The 17,680-nt window shown below is 36.7% G+C and overlaps 1 protein-coding gene across 5 annotated transcripts in view; it reads right to left on the bottom strand.

Moving 5' to 3' along the window:
* Rps6kc1 (ribosomal protein S6 kinase C1) overlaps positions 1–17,680 on the bottom strand; it is a 218,478-nt gene that overhangs the window by 163,496 nt on the left and 37,302 nt on the right. For 4 of the 5 annotated variants that reach the window (XM_046438431.1, XM_046438432.1, XM_046438433.1 and 1 more), the window contains one exon: positions 7,382–7,497. The exons of the other annotated variant lie outside the window; for it this stretch is intronic. In XM_046438431.1, the coding sequence (XP_046294387.1) occupies positions 7,382–7,497 (116 nt within the window). The remainder of the gene's footprint in view (positions 1–7,381; positions 7,498–17,680) is intronic. 5 annotated transcript variants of the gene reach the window in all.

Here is a 17,680-nt window from a genome sequence, read left to right as displayed (position 1 = left end):
TGCTTCAGATGATCTGGAGTATCAAGGAAGACATTAAACAGCAAAATCAGACAATGAAAGATCACTTCGACAACGAATTACGCAAACAAATCCAGGAAGCAAAGGATCAACTATACAGGGAGATAGAGGTTATAAAAAACAAGCAATCAGAAATCCTAGAAATGCAGGAAGCAATAAACCAACTTAAAAACTCAATGGAGAATACTACCAACAGAGTAGAACACTTAGAAGATAGAACATCAGACAATGAAGACAAAGTATTTCAACTGGAAAAGAACATAGACAGCTCAGCAAGACTGTTAAGAAACCATGAGCAGAACATCCAAGAAATATGGGATAACATTAAGAGACCAAACTTAAGAGTCATTGGGATACAGGAAGGTACAGAGCTCCAAACCAAAGGAATGAGCAGTCTATTCCATGAAATAATACAAGAAAACTTCCCAGACTTGAAGAATGAGACAGAATCCCAAATCCTAGAAGCCTACAGGACGCCGAATGTGCAAAATCATAAGAGATCCACACCTAGACACATTATAATGAAGATGCCCAACATACAGAATAAGGAGAGAATTTTAAAAGCTACAAGAGAAAGGAAGCAGATTACATTTAGGGGCAAGCCAATCAGGATAACAGCTGATCTTTCAACACAGACTCTGAAAGCTAGAAGATCCTGGAATAACATATTTCAAACACTGAAAGATAATGGGTTCCAACCAAGAATTGTGTATCCAGCGAAATTAAGCTTCAGGATGGAGAATGAAATTAAAACCTTCCACGATAAACAAAAGTTTAAAGAATTCGCAGCTAGAAAACCATCTCTTCAAAACATCCTAGCCAAAGTATTACAGGAAGAGGAAATGGAAAATAACAATGAAAACCAACAGTGGGAGGTAGGACAGTAAAGGGGGGGGGGAAACAATCAAAGAGGAAAACAAACAATGTTTAGTAACAGAAATAAACAAATATGGCTGGAAGAACAACCCATATCTCAATAATAACCCTAAATGTTAATGGCTTAAACTCACCAATTAAGAGACACAGGCTAGTAGAATGGATCACAAAACAAGACCCAACAATATGCTGCCTACAGGAGACGCATTTGATAGGAAAAGACATACATAGGCTGAAGGTGAAAGGTTGGGAAAAATCATATCACTCATATGGACTTCGGAAACAAGCAGGCGTGTCCATACTCATATCAAATAAAATAGATTTCAAGCCAAAGTTAATCAAAAGAGATAAAGAGGGACACTACATACTGCTTAAGGGAACCATACACCAACAAGACATAACAATCATAAATATTTATGCCCCAAACAATGGTGCAGCTATGTTCGTCAAACAAACTCTTCTCAAGTTCAAGAGTCTAATAGACCACCACACCATAATCATGGGAGACTTCAACACACCTCTCTCGCCACTGGACAGATCTTCCAAACAAAAGTTGAATAAGGAAACTATAGAACTCAATAACACTATTAATAACCTAGACCTAATTGACATATATAGAGTATACCACCCAACATCAAGCAGTTACACTTTTTTCTCAGCAGCACATGGATCCTTCTCAAAAATAGATCATATATTATGTCACAGGGCAACTCTTAGACAATATAAAGGAGTAGAGATATTACCATGCATCTTATCTGATCATAATGGAATGAAACTGAAAATCAACGATAAAAGAAGGAAGGAAAAAGCATACATCAATTGGAGAATGAACAATAGGTTACTGAATGATCAATGGGTTATAGAAGACATCAAGGAGGAAATTAAAAAATTCTTAGAGATAAATGAAAACACAGACACAACATATCGGAATCTATGGGACACATTGAAAGCAGTTCTAAGAGGAAAATTCATTGCTTGGAGTTCATTCCTTAAAAAAAGAAAAAACCAACAAATAAATGATCTCATACTTCATCTCAAAATCCTTGAAAAAGAAGAGCAAAACAACAGCAAAAGAAGTAGAAGGCAAGAAATAATTAAAATCAGAGCTGAAATTAATGAAATCGAAACAAAAGAAACAATTGAAAAAATTGACAAAACTAAAAGTTGGTTCTTTGAAAAAATAAACAAAATCGACAGACCCTTAGCGATGCTAGTGAAGAGAAGAAGAGAGAGAACTCAAATTACTAGCATACGGGATGAAAAAGGCAATATCACAACAGACACTTCAGAAATACAGAAGATAATCAAAAACTATTTTGAATCCTTATACTCCAATAAATTAGAAGATAGTGAAGGCATAGATAAATTTCTTAAGTCATATGATCTGCCCAGATTGAGTCAGGAGGATATAGAAAACCTAAACAGACCAATATCAATTGAGGAGATAGAAGAAACCATCAAAAGACTACCAACTAAGAAAAGCCCAGGTCCCGATGGGTATACAGCAGAATTTTACAAAACCTTTAAAGAGGAACTAATACCAATACTTTTCAAGCTACTTCAGGAAATAGAAAAAGAGGGAGAACTTCCAAATTCATTCTACGAGGCCAACATCACCCTGATACCTAAACCAGACAAAGACACTTCAAAGAAAGAAAACTTCAGACCAATATCTCTAATGAACCTAGATGCAAAAATCCTCAATACAATTCTGGCGAATCGGATACAAAAACATATCAAAAAAATTGTGCACCATGATCAAATAGGATTCATCCCTGGGATGCAAGGCTGTTTCAATATACGGAAATCAATAAATGTTATTCACCACATCAATAGACTTAAAAATAAGAACCATATGATCATCTCGATAGATGCGGAAACAGCATTTGACAAAGTACAGCATCCCTTTATGTTCAAAACTCTAGAAAAACTAGGGATAACAGGAACATACCTCAATATTGTAAAAGCAATCTATGCTAAGCCTCAGGCTAGCATCATTCTGAATGGAGAAAAATTGAAGGCATTCCCTCTAAAATCTGGAACAAGACAGGGATGCCCTCTCTCACCACTTCTCTTCAACATAGTTCTCAAAACACTGGCCAGAGCAATTAGACAGACGAAAGAAATTAAAGGCATAAAAATAGGAAAAGAAGAACTTAAATTATCACTATTTGCAGATGACATGATTCTATACCTAGCAGACTCAAAAGGCTCTACAAAGAAACTATTAGAGCTAATAAATGAATTCAGCAAAGTGGCAGGATATAAAATCAACACGCATAAATCAAAGGCATTCCTGTATATCAGCGACAAATCCTCTGAAATGGAAATGAGGACAACCACTCCATTCAAAATATCTCCAAAAAAAATAAAATACTTGGGAATCAACCTAACAAAAGAGGTGAAAGACTTATACAATGAAAACTACAGAACCCTAAAGAGAGAAATAGAAGAAGATCTTAGAAGATGGAAAAATATACCCTGTTCATGGATAGGCAGAACTAACATCATCAAAATGGCGATATTACCAAAAGTTCTCTATAGGTTTAATGCAATGCCAATCAAAATCCCAACGGCATTTCTTGTAGAAATAGAGAAAGCAATCATGAAATTCATATGGAAAAATAAAAGACCCAGAATAGCAAAAACAATGCTAAGCAGGAAGTGTGAATCAGGCGGTATAGCGATACCAGACTTCAAACTATACTACAGAGCAATAGTAACAAAAACAGCATGGTACTGGTACCAAAACAGGCGGGTGGACCAATGGTACAGAATAGAGGACACAGAAACCAATCCACAAAACTACAACTATCTTATATTTGATAAAGGGGCTAAAAGCATGCAATGGAGGAAGGATAGCATCTTCAACAAATGGTGCTGGGAAAACTGGAAATCCATATGCAACAAAATGAAACTGAATCCCTTTCTCTCGCCATGCACAAAAGTGAATTCAAAATGGATCAAGGAGCTTGATATCAAATCAGAGACACGCCGTCTGATAGAAGAAAAAGTTGCCTACGATCTACAGTCGGTGGGGTCGGGCTCCAAATTCCTCAATAGGACACCCATAGCACAAAAGTTAATAACTAGAATCAACAAATGGGACTTACTCAAACTAAAAAGTTTTTTCTCAGCAAAAGAAACAATAAGAGAGGTAAATAGGGAGCCTACACCCTGGGAACAAATCTTTACTCCTCACACTTCAGACAGAGCCCCTAATATCTAGAGTATACAAAGAACTCCAAAAATTAGACAATAAGATAACTAACAACCCAATCAACAAATGGGCCAAGGACCTGAACAGACACTTCTCAGAGGAGGACATACAATCAATCAACAAGTACATGAAAAAATGCTCACCATCTCTAGCAGTCAGAGAAATGCAAATCAAAACCACCCTAAGATACCATCTCACTCCAGTAAGATTGGCAGCCATTAGGAAGTCAAACAACAACAAGTGCTGGCGAGGATGTGGGGAAAAGGGTACACTTGTGCATTGCTGGTGGGACTGCAGATTGGTGCAGCCAATTTGGAAAGCAGTATGGAGATTTCTTGGAAAGCTGGGAATGGAACCACCATTTGACCCAGCTATTCCCCTTCTCGGTCTATTCCCTAAAGACCTAAAAAGAGCATGCTACAGGGACACTGCTACATCGATGTTCATAGCAGCACAATTCACAATAGCTAGACTGTGGAACCAACCCAGATGCCCTTCAATAGACGAATGGATTAAAAAAATGTGGCATTTATACACAATGGAGTATTACTCTGCATTAAAAAATGACAAAATCATAGAATTTGCAGGGAAATGGATGGCACTAGAGCAGATTATGCTAAGTGAAGCTAGCCAATCCCTAAAAAACAAATGCCAAATGTCTTCTTTGATATAAGGAGAGTAACTAAGAACAGAGTAGGGACGAAGAGCATGAGAAGAAGATTAACATTAAACAGAGATGAGAGGTGGGAGGGAAAGGGAGAGAAAAGGGAAATTGCATGGAAATGGAAGGAGACCCTCAGGGTTATACAAAAGAACATACAAGAGGAAATGAGGGGAGGGCTGGGGATGTGGCTCAAGCGGTAGCGCACTCGCCTGGCATGCGTGTGGCCCCGGGTTCGATCCTCAGCACCACATACAAACAAAGATGTTGTGTCCGCCGAAAAAAACTAAAAAATAAATATTAAAAAATTTTTAAAAAAAAAGAGGAAATGAGGGGAAAGGGAAAAATAATACAAGGGGGAGAAATGAAGGTCAGTAGAGGGGGTAGAGAGAGAAGAGGGGTGGGGAGGAGAGGGGAGGGGGGATAGTATAGGATAGGAAAGGTAGCAGAACATGACAGTCACTAGTATGGCAATATGTAAATCAATGGATGTGTAATTGATGTGATTCTGCAATCTGTATATGGGGTAAAAATGGGAGTTCATAACCCACTTGAAGCAAAGTGTGAAAGATGATATATCAAGAACTATGTAATATTTTGAACAACCAACAATAAAAAAAAAAGAAAAGAAAAAAAAAATTAAGGATAGTCATGTGACCCAAGTTCTGGTCAAAGAGATGTAAGAACTACCTCTAGACATTCTTTCTGTAAAAGCTAGCATGTTTCTTTTGACACTTTGCTTTTCATACTCAAACTCAGAAATCTAGATACTTGGTAACATTCCTAAACTCTATACCCGCCTGTAACTACCTTCCTCACTCAGACCTCTTGGATAAGACAAGAGGCAAGCTTTTTTTTTTTCTTTGCTTGTAGCTAAATAACCTTAAGGACCATATTTTCTCTATTTCAAAAGACTAAAAGTACTGTCATATCCTGCTCCTGTCCAGCACTGCTTAAAATAGTTCCAAGATATTTTCCAAAATTACTATCAATTTTTAAAACTGTCAATTTTTTCATGAACCCTAAAAATAAGGTCTCATTTCCTAAAGTGTAAAAATTCTTCTTCCAGAAGCAATTATAATCAAGCATTCCAACTCCAAAAGAAATGGAACAAACAGGAAACTTTTATTTAAACTGTTTAGAACCTATAATTTGACTTCTATTAATTCCCAAACTGATTTTTTTAATTCTATACCTTTCACCACCTCTATAAAGAAAAAAATCTTCTTGCTTAATAGTAACAGCCTTTTTCTGTAAGTACTGATTCTCTGTCAGATAGTGGGGGGGGGGGGAACTATAACAGAGAATAGCAAAGAGTCAAATACTGTATCAATTTGACTTGGCCTTTCATCCCAAAGATCTGCACTGGGGAATTAGCAGAAACCAAATTTATGATCTCAGTCTAGTTTGCAGAGTAATGAAAAAGTAAGCAACAAGGTCAATCATAAGGAATTTAGTTAATACAAACCTACCCCTCCCTCCCTCCCTCTCTCTCTCTCTCTCTCTCTCTCTCTCTCTCTCTCTATCTCTCTCTCTCTCTCTCAGATACTGGTGATTGAACCCAGGGGCACTCTACCACTGAGTCATATCCCCACCCCCTTTCATTTTTTGTGACAGCGTTTCACTAAGTTGCCCAAGCTGACCTCAAACTTGTGATCCTCCTGCCTCAGCAAATTGCTGGGATTACAGGTCTGCACCACTACACCTAGTCATTACAAATTTTTCTATTACTATTTCTATTACTCTAAGTCATAGGTCTGCAATGTCTTTCAAAAGATCAAATTTCTTCAGTAAACTAAATTAGGTCATAAAAAAAATGAATTCCCTGTGTAGAGATTCACTAGCACCAGTAAAATTAAATACCCCACTACTGATATATCATGATAGTTATGTATTCTAAGAAATTTAATTTATACAAAGCAGTGTATTTTCAGCTAAAATAAAAAAAGGAAAAAAACAATGATAAAACCATCACCTAGCTTTTTTTCTAAAAGGCTAACTAAATGCAATAGGAAAACTGTGGGGGTAAAAACAGTGAAAGAAACTGACAACCTACACAGGTTAAGTTGAAAATATATTAGAAAATAATTATTAAAAATGATAAATAACTCAGAATTAAAGCATTATTTAAAAAAACTCAAAACATTAATATTCAATGATCTCAGATAATACTACGTGTAATGGCCTACCTCTCTAAAACTGTGCAAAGACTAATTTTTTATATCTTTACACAAACCAACATAATTACAACAAATGTAACATGGACTTGTAGGATTTTATATCTCAAAGAGAAGTCTGCCACTGAAATATACCTCAAAAAGAAAAAGAGTTTCATGATACCAAATTTTAATGTATTCCAATTGTGGTTGAATTCGAAAATCCCTAAGCCCTTTGCATCAATTTTTTAAGATCTTTCAATCAAAAATTGTATAGCTCTTTATGCTAAAAGCAAGATATGCCACAGACATGGTTATTTAGAAATTAACTTCTACGTTTTTAGTGAACAATGAAATTCAAAAGGAAATGAATTTTCTACTTGAATTTACTACAAATTAGAAAATAAAAATATTCAATATGATATAAAATATTCCAGAAGACTGTCAAACCTTAAAAAAATCTTCAAGCTGTTTACTGTTGTAAAGAGCTGGAATATTGGCAGAGAACTGTAGCAGGTCTTCAGCACACTGTCTTCTCTCTTCAATAACAGTTTCGTCAAATCGCCCTAGAATTAAATAAGAATCAACACTTACAGAAAGAACAACCAAATGCTGCTTCATGACAGTTTGTGTCCAGAGATTAGAACGCAGCAGCTGGCCTACTACTGCCTATTTGCTTATTATGAAAATTTCTGGAGTCACATCTAGCCTCTATAGTGAAAATAAGCAAGAAAAGAACGTTTTTGATAAAACAAGAGGCAGAGGTATCAGTTGATAAATAAAGGCGTGCTCATAATCTAGAACTTGTCAATGTAAGAATTTTACTATATAAGAAGCTGGTGATTTGAAAAGAGAATTTTAAAGGACTCAAATGGTTTTCCATAGTAATTTAATACTATAATTACTCATAATTTTCCCTTTTCTACTCTTTTTTGTTCATAAAGGGGCTGAAGAGAGAAAATTATGAGAATGCCTGTATTATCAATGGGGTCAAAAACCTCAGCTTAAAGCAAAAAGCTTTTATGTTCAAGTACGTGTGTGATGCCGTCTGCATCCATGACAGCACGCTTGGGAGAAAAAAGAACCCACAGCAACAGTGAGTTCCACTTTATAAGGTGATGAAATGTTGGTTTTCACAGAATGTTTTAATGATATATACAATTTGAATGCTGAGAAGACATTTTTAAATATGATCATTTTGTATGGCTCTTAGTTTAGATAGCTGTTTGGCATTTGTCACATGCCTTGTTTCTTACTGATTGCAATATAGGTTTAAAAAATACAAAATCAGAAGAGTAGCATTATCATATACTTCAACAATTTAAGTGGTTTTGCAAAGCAGTAATAAAAAACTAAGACACAAAGAGACTCCTAGTTATATAAATCAAGGCAAGAATTTGAAACTGAACCGTTAAAAATCCTTCTACTCAATGTATCTAATGCTTATAGTAAAGTGTCTATTTCATGATAACTAAAAAAGGATACTGATGTTAGACCTGGGTTCAAATATAAGCTCCAGCATTCACTAGCTGTAAATCCTAAGGTTGATTATTTTCACACTATAAAATGGAGAGAAGTAATAATGTACTTAAGGCTTACAGTTCCATGTCAGGTACATGGTAAGCACTTAATAGATTATCATGGTGTCCTTTAATCTTTAAAAGCTGTTGTATTTACTGGATAACAGAGCACACTAGCAACTTGTGAGTGAATAAACAGAAAAATTTTCTCAAAAAAAAAAAAAAAAACTCTTATAGTGGAATACTCTAATAGGAAATCTTAACAGTGGGTTCATTAAAAAAAAAAAAAAACAGGCCACAGTTCATGGATAGATTTCAGAGATAACAATCCTAATAAAATCCATGCATGTATACACAGGTACAGTTTTATAAAAAAAAAAGGGGGGGTATAATGTTCTTTAGTGTCCTCTAAGAGCCCAGGGATTGGGTAAAGGTTAGCAGGAAAGTAGCAGTCAATTAGAGAATTTCTAATATCTAGGGTTGCTTTATTTACTATGAAACAAGATGCCAGTTGCTATTCAAATATTCACTTTCCTACTTAGCAAAATAATCCTTAATTTTTAACTAGATATACGAAGCACAGGGGAAAAAAGGCTATAACTGTCATATTATCTTGTAGTTAGGAGTGGACATGGACTATATATGTTCTGGTCTAAAGCAGGTAAACAAAAGTTATATTGTAGCTTTCCAGAAAGTCTTTTAAAAAACAGAGCTGATATAAACCCTCTCCCAGATTTTCTTCATTGTTCCTTCCTACAAATGCTGCAGTCTGGCTGGGCACAAAATAACCGAGCCGCCACGAGGCACTTGTAGGTTCAAACAGGAACTACTTTATTGCCCAAACTCCACCAGCACTCCACAAGCACTTCCCGGGAACCCTCTCACCCTCCACCGGGCTCTCGGAACCCCTCAAGAACTCAATGGGAACTCCAAAGTAGTGGGCACCTGAGGCAGCAGGAGCCGCCCTATTGCCGGACAGCAAAGGTCTATATACAACTGAATACACAGCTTAACTTAACCATCATCATCTCAATGGCTCGCTTCACTCCCTCTGGCAAAATGCCAGGTGCCACCCCGACTGGCTGTGGCCCTCAACACCAGGAAATACTGTGAAATGGAAAGCTAAAAAAATGACATGACACTATGCATGGTAGCACATGCCTGTAATCCCAGCAACTCAGGAGGCTGAAGCAAGAGACTTGCAAATTCAAGGGCACCCTGGGCCATTTGGTGAGACTCTTAGAGTGACCCTGAGTTCAATCCTTAGTACACACACACACACAAAAAGACAAAAGAGCAAGAAAACAGGAGCTGGATTCCTAATCACTGAGCTGCCATGAGGCTATCTCCAAATCTTTGACCATAAGAAAAAAATTGGCTCCTATTTCATTGTAAATTTTGTCACAAGTAACCAAACCTAATATAATCCACTGTGCTAAATCTATGTTTCTATTAGTTCTCAGTTCATATGCAACAATTAGATAACACTCAATTCTCTCATGACAATAGCACACATAAAGTGTCTCTACTAGCTTACCTATCGACAATATTATCCAGAAACAACCTTCCAAAATCTTCAATAAATAAATTCTCCAGCCTGAAAACAATCTTGGAGAAAATGTAGTAGCTAAATAAAAATATTATTATTAATATTTATTTTTTGTTGCCTACAAAGTATAAAACTGTGCATGATTATAATTCAACATATTTATCCTTTAAAAATTGCTAATTCTAGTGCTTGTGAATTAATGTTAGTAATTTTGTAAACATCTCTCATCTTGAAACAGAAACCTAGAAAATACACACTTTTTATGCTTCAACCCCTAAGGCCACCTGATATTATTTTTAAAAATATTAATTACTTGTTGAGAAATTTCAATGAAAGACTTCTTAATAGTTTATGAAACCCTAAAAAGATCTTATTTCTATGTGAAACAATAAAAATATGAAAATCTGAAACATAAAAATTTGAGGGCCCTAATCTTAGTATAACTCACTTCACCTCCCTACTAAGCTAAGCCACAACACTTCAGGATTGGAATGCATACGTAGAAAGCTCATCTTTGATCTACACAATTCTATTCCACTAAACTTGGGTAAGCAAGAATGAATTAAAACATTTTTATAAAGTAGAGTACAACAAAAAAAATAGCTTATAATTCAATCCTATCACCAGAATACAATGACAGAACAAACTCACTTCTTTGTTCCTAAGATATTTCAGAATAAAAACAAACAAAAAAAAATAGTAAGCATAACAAAAATACAAAACAATAGTAAGGACTGGGGTTGTAGCTCAGCAATAGAGCACTTGCCTAGCTTGTGTGAGGCACTGGATTTGATCCTCAGCACCACATATAAATAAATAAAATAAAGGCCCATCAACAACTAAAAAATTTTTTTAAAAAAATATTAAGCAGTGCTGGGGATATAGCTTAGTTGGTAGAGTGCTTGCCTTGCATGCATAAGGCCCTGGGTTTAATAGTAAAATAAAAATAGTAAGCATAAATGAAGAACACAGATGAATTTTAATGAAATAACTACTGGTCCCAATACATACAAGAAAGTTGCTTAATTTTTAAATACTTTTTAAAGTAGCAATATTCAGATCTTGGGACACTGCAGCCACTACCATAGCCCCCTCGATGTGGTAGCCTCCACCTTGGGACACAAGACAGAGCCTGGAGGCAGCCACCTGCCACAGCACCACCTGCCACAGTGCTGTATCTCTGAATGGGCCAGACAATGCCACCACAGGGTCCGAATTCGCTACCCCATCTCTGAAAGCAGTCACCTCCATCTTGGGACACCTCTGCCGCCATCTTGGGTTGCCTCCACTGTCACCATCGCCATCGCCATCTTTACTTGGGACAGCTTTCATCTTGGGACATTGGCCAGGATCTGGAAGCCCAACATCAAGGTACCCCCAGCCACTAACCCGGCCCAGTGTTTGCAGCTACAAGGACAGACAATAGCTCTCAATGCCTGGTCCTGATCTGCCTGATACAGAACAGGTTTCCGTGACAGGCACAGAGATCCTGGCACTCAGCCCTCAGGACCTCTAGAGAGAAAGATTCCTGATTGGGAAGTCTAAAGTATGGGGGTGGAAGAGATACAGGTTAGACACTAAATTTGAGACTAGGAATTGTAGGGTCCACAGATGATGTAAGGGGCTAAGACCAGGATACCATGTCACACAACTGGACCCCAAAGGAGCTATCCCAAAGGAGAGTCCTGGGGTGCAATCTTCCAATGGGGACTGGCAATTGCTATACTCTGCCTCCAGGAGTTCCACCTCCATGTCTGACCCTCCCACTCTAATAACCTTCACCATCTTGAGGGTGGAGATTCCAGCAAACTCCAGAAAACCCCATCAATCAATAAGGAAAGCAAGGAAAATACTGAACTCCAACAGAAACAATTGTTCAATTTTCCTTAGTGATTTTTTTCTTTTCCTGTCCTCACAGCCCCAACATTTGTGAAACCAAGTACTCTTCATGCATCAGGCTACTGAGAACTGGGATATCTAAATAGTATATTACAATTTATTGTATATTCTTTTATTTTTACATTTTTCCCTTTTCTTTTTATTTTTTAACTCACTCTTTATGTTTGCCTCATTTATGTGTTTCCCCAGAGTCTCTTTCTCTCTCTTCTCCTGTTAAGAACCAACTTCTTTAGATTCCTCTTTCATGCTTCCTATGATTTAATGCCTCTATATTATCACTCCCTACCTCATTAACATCTCATCCTACACCTGCCATTCTCTCTTTGCCCAACATTAGAATCTATAGATTCTTATGCAAACGTACTGTTTATATTGTAGACAATGATAGAATACATCATTTCTGTTTATTGCAACAAAACTGTAAACGTCTTAATAGAGATATTGTGTTTAACACTGCATAGTATTTGCACTGGATGCTGTTAATATTGCTCTCCCCTTTAAGGGTAAGGTATTGGAAACCTGCAGGGACACCATAAGTCTACGGGGTCGAAATTATAACACCTTGGATCCATACTGTTAGAGAGGAAGACACACAAACAACATGAAAAAACCAGGAAAGAAAATGCCCTCAAATAAACCAAGATGCTACTACAGCACAGTAGAAGAAGTGTTAGAGAAAGAGTTCATAATGTACATGATTAAAATGATCTGCAAAGTAAAGAATGATATAAGAGAGCAAATGCAGGCAGCAAATGATCAATTCAATAAAGAGATAAGAAAGCAAATGTGGGTAGCAAAAGATTACTTCAAAAAAGAGACAGAAATTCTGGGGAAAAAAAACAAACAGAAATCCTTGAAATGAAGGAAATAATAAACCAAATAAAAACTTAAAAGAAAGCATCACCAATAGAGTAGACCCCTTGAAGACAGAACCTCAGACAATGAAGACAAAATATATATAATCTTGAAAATGAAGTTAACCACACAATGAAGATGGTAAGAAAACATGAACAGAACTTCCAAGAATTATGGAATTTGGAATTCCATAATTTGGAAAGATAATTTAAGAATTATTGGGATAGAGGAAGGCATAGAGATACAAACGAAAGAAATGCACAATCTTCTAAATGAAATAACATCAGAAAATTTCCTAAACCTAAAGAGTGAAATGGAAAATCAAATACAAGAGGTTTACAGTACACCAAATGTACAAAATTACAACAGATCCACACCAACGCACATTCTAATGAAATTGTTTAGCATACAGGATAAAGACAGAATTTTAAAGGCCGCAAGAGAAAAGTATCAGTTATACATAAAGGGGAAAACCAATTCAGATCTAAGAAGATTTCTTAATCCATACCCTCAAAGGTAGGATACCTAGGAACAACATATACCAATATCTGAAAGAAAATGGATGCCAACCAAGAATCTTATATCCAGCAAAATTAAGCTTCAGATTTGATGACAAAATAAAAACCTTCCATGATAAAGAAAAGTTAAATGAATTTACAACTAGAAAGCCTGCACTACAGAATATGCTCAGAAAAATATTCTATGAGGAGGAAATGAAAAACAACAATGAAAATCTGCAAAGGGAGGAACTACACTAAAGGAAAAGCCAGTCAAAGGAGAAATCAAGTCAAGTTAAAAACAAAAAATAAACCAAAGTGACCAGTAATATAAATCATATCTCAATAACGTTAATGGCCTAAATTCATCAATCAAAAGACACAGACTGGCAGATTGGTTTTTAAAAAAGACCCAACAATATACTGCCTTCAAGAGTCTGATCTCATAGGAAAAGACACCCATAGAATGAAGGTGAAAGGATGGGAAAAAACATCAATCACATGGACTTTGTAAATAAGCAGGGGATTCTATCCTCATATCAGATAGAGTGTGCTATAAGCCAAAGTTAGTCAGAAGGGATAAAGAAGGACATTTCATACTGCTTAAGGAAACCATAAATCAACAAGACATAACAATTGTGAAGATTTATGCCCCCAACAATGGAGCATCTACATACATCAAACAGACCCTCTCAATTTCACGAATCAAATAGACCACAACACAATAATACTGGGTGACTTTAACACACCTCTGTTACCACTGGATAGATCTTCCAAACAAAAACTAAACAAAGAAACTATAAAATTCAATAATACATCAATAATTTAGACTTAACAGTAATAGACAGGATATTTCATCCATCATCAAGTGAATACACTTTCTTTTCAGCAGCATATGGATCCTTCTCTAAAATAAACCATATGTTGTATCACAAAGAACTTCCTAGCAAAAAAAAAAAAAAATGCTATCCTGGATCCTATCAGACCATAATGAAATAAAATTAGAAACCAATGACAAAATAAAAAATAGAAGTTACTCCAATACCTGGAGACTAAATAACATGCTACTGAATGAAAATGGATAGTAGAAGACATCACGGAAGACAGAAATAAATTCTTAGAGGTAAATGAGAACACTGATACAATATATCAAAATCTCTGGGAAACTATGAAGGCAGTACTAAGAGAAAAGTTCACTGCGTTGAGCTCATTGATTAAAAGAAAAAATTCAACAAATAAATGACCTAACATTACACCTCAAGCCCTAGAAAAAGAAAAACAAACCAACACCAAAAGTAGTAGAAGACAGGAAATAATTAAAATCAGAATTGAAATTAATGAAATTGAAACAAAAGAAACAATTGAAAAATTTGACAAAATTAAAAGTTGGTTCTTTGAAAAAATAAATAAAATAGATAAACCCTCAGCCACAGTAATGAAGAGAAAGAGAGAAAACTCAAATTACTAAAATATAAGACAAAGAAGGAAATGTCACAACAGACACTATTGAATTACAGAAGATAATTAACACTATTTTTGAAAATTTATACTCCAATGAATTAGAAAATCTCAAAGACATCGACAAATTTCTATAGACATATGATCTACTCAACCTGAATCAGGAGGATATACCCAATTTAAAAAGATCAATTTAAAGCAATGAAATAGAAGATGCCATCAAAAGCCTACCAACCAAGAAAAGGCCAGGACCAGACAGATTCTCAGCTGAGGTCTATAAGACCTTCAAAGAAGAACTAATACCAATACTCCTCAAATTATCACATGAAATAGAAAAGGAGGGAACCCTTCCAAACTCATCTATGAGGCTAATATCACCCTGATACCAAAACCAGACAAAGACACATCAAGGAATGAAAATTTCAGACCAATATCCCTGATGAACATAGATACAAAAATTCTCAATAAAATTTTGGAAAATCACATGCAAAAACATATTAAAAAGATAGTGCACCATGATCAAGTGGGGGTCATCTCAGAGATGCAAGGTTGGTTTAACATATGGAAATCAATAAACATAATTCATCACATCAATAGACTTAAAGATAAGAACCATATGATCATCTCAATAGGTGCTGGAAAAGCATTTGACAAAATACAGCACACCTTCCTGTTTAAAACACCAGAAAAAGTAGGGATAATAGGAACATACCTCAACATTGTAAAAGCTATCTATGCTAAACCCAAAGCCAACATCATTCTAAATGGAAAAACAATTGAATGCATTCCCTCTAAAAACTGGAACAAGACAAAGAGGCCCTCTTTCACCATTTTTATATAACATACATTGAAACTCTAGCCAGAGCAATCAGACAGACAAAAAAAAGGGATACGCATAGGAAAAGAAGAACTCAAACTCTATTTGCCGATAACATGATTCTATACTTAGAGGATCCAAAGAGTTCCACCAGAAAACTTCTAGAATTAATAAATGAATTCAGCAAAGTAGCAGGATATAAAGTCAACACCCGCTTTCTCTGGGCATGACCAGTGCTACCTCTGAATACTACCTCCGAGATTGCTGCCACTGACTCCTGGAGGTCTCTTCTCCCATCCACTGCTGCCTACACCACTACTGCCAATGCTGCTGCCTCTGATATTGCTGCTGCCACCCAGAGTCACCTGAAGGTCTTCTTTCTGGGTGCTGCTGCTTCTGACACAGCTGTCGCTGACAACGCTGCTGCCCCATGGAGATCATCTGGGTAACACTGCCCCCACAGCCACACTTGCAGCCACCGGTGCTGCAGCCACTGCTGATTCACAGCCTGCTTCCACCAACCACTGCTACTACCACTGCTACTGACCCGCGGCCTGCTGTCAACAGCCACCAGCCATCACCATTACTGCTACTACCACCACCTAGAGGTCTGCTATGGGGGAAACTCCAGGTTTGGTTGCCTGTGGCCACATCCACCTTGGGACACCAGCCAGGGGCTGGGGCCTAAGTGCCATCAGGTTTACTACCACAAGAGTCTCTGTCTGGGGACCCTGGCCAGGACCTGCAGGTCCACTGTTGGGGTACCTGCATGTTTGGAGGCATCAGGGGTCTTCCTTATGGGAATGCTGGTGGCCCCTCTCTTGCTGCTGCATCTCAGGGTCGCTCCTTTAGATGAGCATATACCTGGTAGTCTCTCTGCAAGTAGGAAAGCATGGCTGAGCCTGAGGTATCTGAAGCCCAGATGGGTGGGATAGTGACTGTGTCTGCGAGAGTTGATCTGGGCCTGGTGATCCCAGGAGAATAAGAGACAGGGCTGAGAAACTATTGAATGCTAACAGAGACAGTTCAACTTTCCATTGAGATTTATTTTATTTGTATTTTTCAATTCACTAATGCCTCTACCATATTTGGAACAGGGTATTTTGTATGCATCAGTCTGTAGAGGACAATGATATATGAATGGTGTTTTGCATTTTTGTTGTATTCTTATGTCTTTTAATTTTTTCTCTTTATTCGTATTCATCCCCTCACTTGTCTTTTTCTTGGATTTTCTTTCCAACTTTTCTCCAACCAACAACCAATCTCTGTCAGTTCCTCAACCACTCTTTCTGTGAATTTTTGCTTCTAGCTTCTCGCTTCCTCCCTCTCAAACATCACATACTACGCTACTTCAATTCTCTCGTCCACCATCTTGAAACTGTAAATCATTTTAGCAAAGTTTCTGTTTATACTTTAGATAGTTATTCAACTCATCATTTTGGTTTAATGCGAGAAAGCAGTAGATGCCTTACTGGGAGCTGATGGGTTTAAGGATATCTATTGTTTATACTGGATGTTGTTGATACTAGTCTCACCATTAAAGGTGAGGTGCTGTAAACCTTCAGGGACACTACAGATCTATAGGGTAGAATGTGTGCTGCCTTAGATCCATACTGCTAGATGGGAAAACATACGAACAACATGAAAAAACAAGGGAGTAAAGCACCCCAAACAAACCAAGATGCTCCAACAACAGAATCCACTGATAACACAGTAGAAGAAATGTCCAAGAAAAGTTCAGAATGTACACAAATTGATCTGTGAAGCAAAGGATAGTATAAGGAGTGAAATCCAAGAAAAAATACAGGAAGTGAAAGATCACTTTAATAAAGAGAGATTGTGAGAAAAAAAAGCAGAAATCCTTGAAATGAAGGAATCAATAAACCAAATTATAAATTCATGAAAAGCATCACCAACAGACTAGACCACTTGGAAGACAGAACCTCAGACAATAAAGACAAAATATATATTCTTGAAATTAGAGTTGACCATGCAGAGAAGATGGTAAAAAACCATGAACAGAACATCCAAGAATTATAGGATAACATGAAAAGACCAAATTTAAGAGTTATCAGAATAGATGAAGAAGTAGAGATACAATCCAAAGGAATGCACAACATTTTCAATGATATGATAGCAGAAAATTTCCCAAAC

This window comes from Marmota monax, unplaced genomic scaffold, assembly GCF_021218885.2.
Source record: "Marmota monax isolate L192 unplaced genomic scaffold, Marmota_monax_Labrador192_F-V1.1 WCK01_AAM20220418_F8-fsc00118, whole genome shotgun sequence".
Classification (NCBI taxonomy): domain Eukaryota; kingdom Metazoa; phylum Chordata; class Mammalia; order Rodentia; family Sciuridae; genus Marmota; species Marmota monax.
This window is presented reverse-complemented; position numbering and strand designations above follow the sequence as displayed.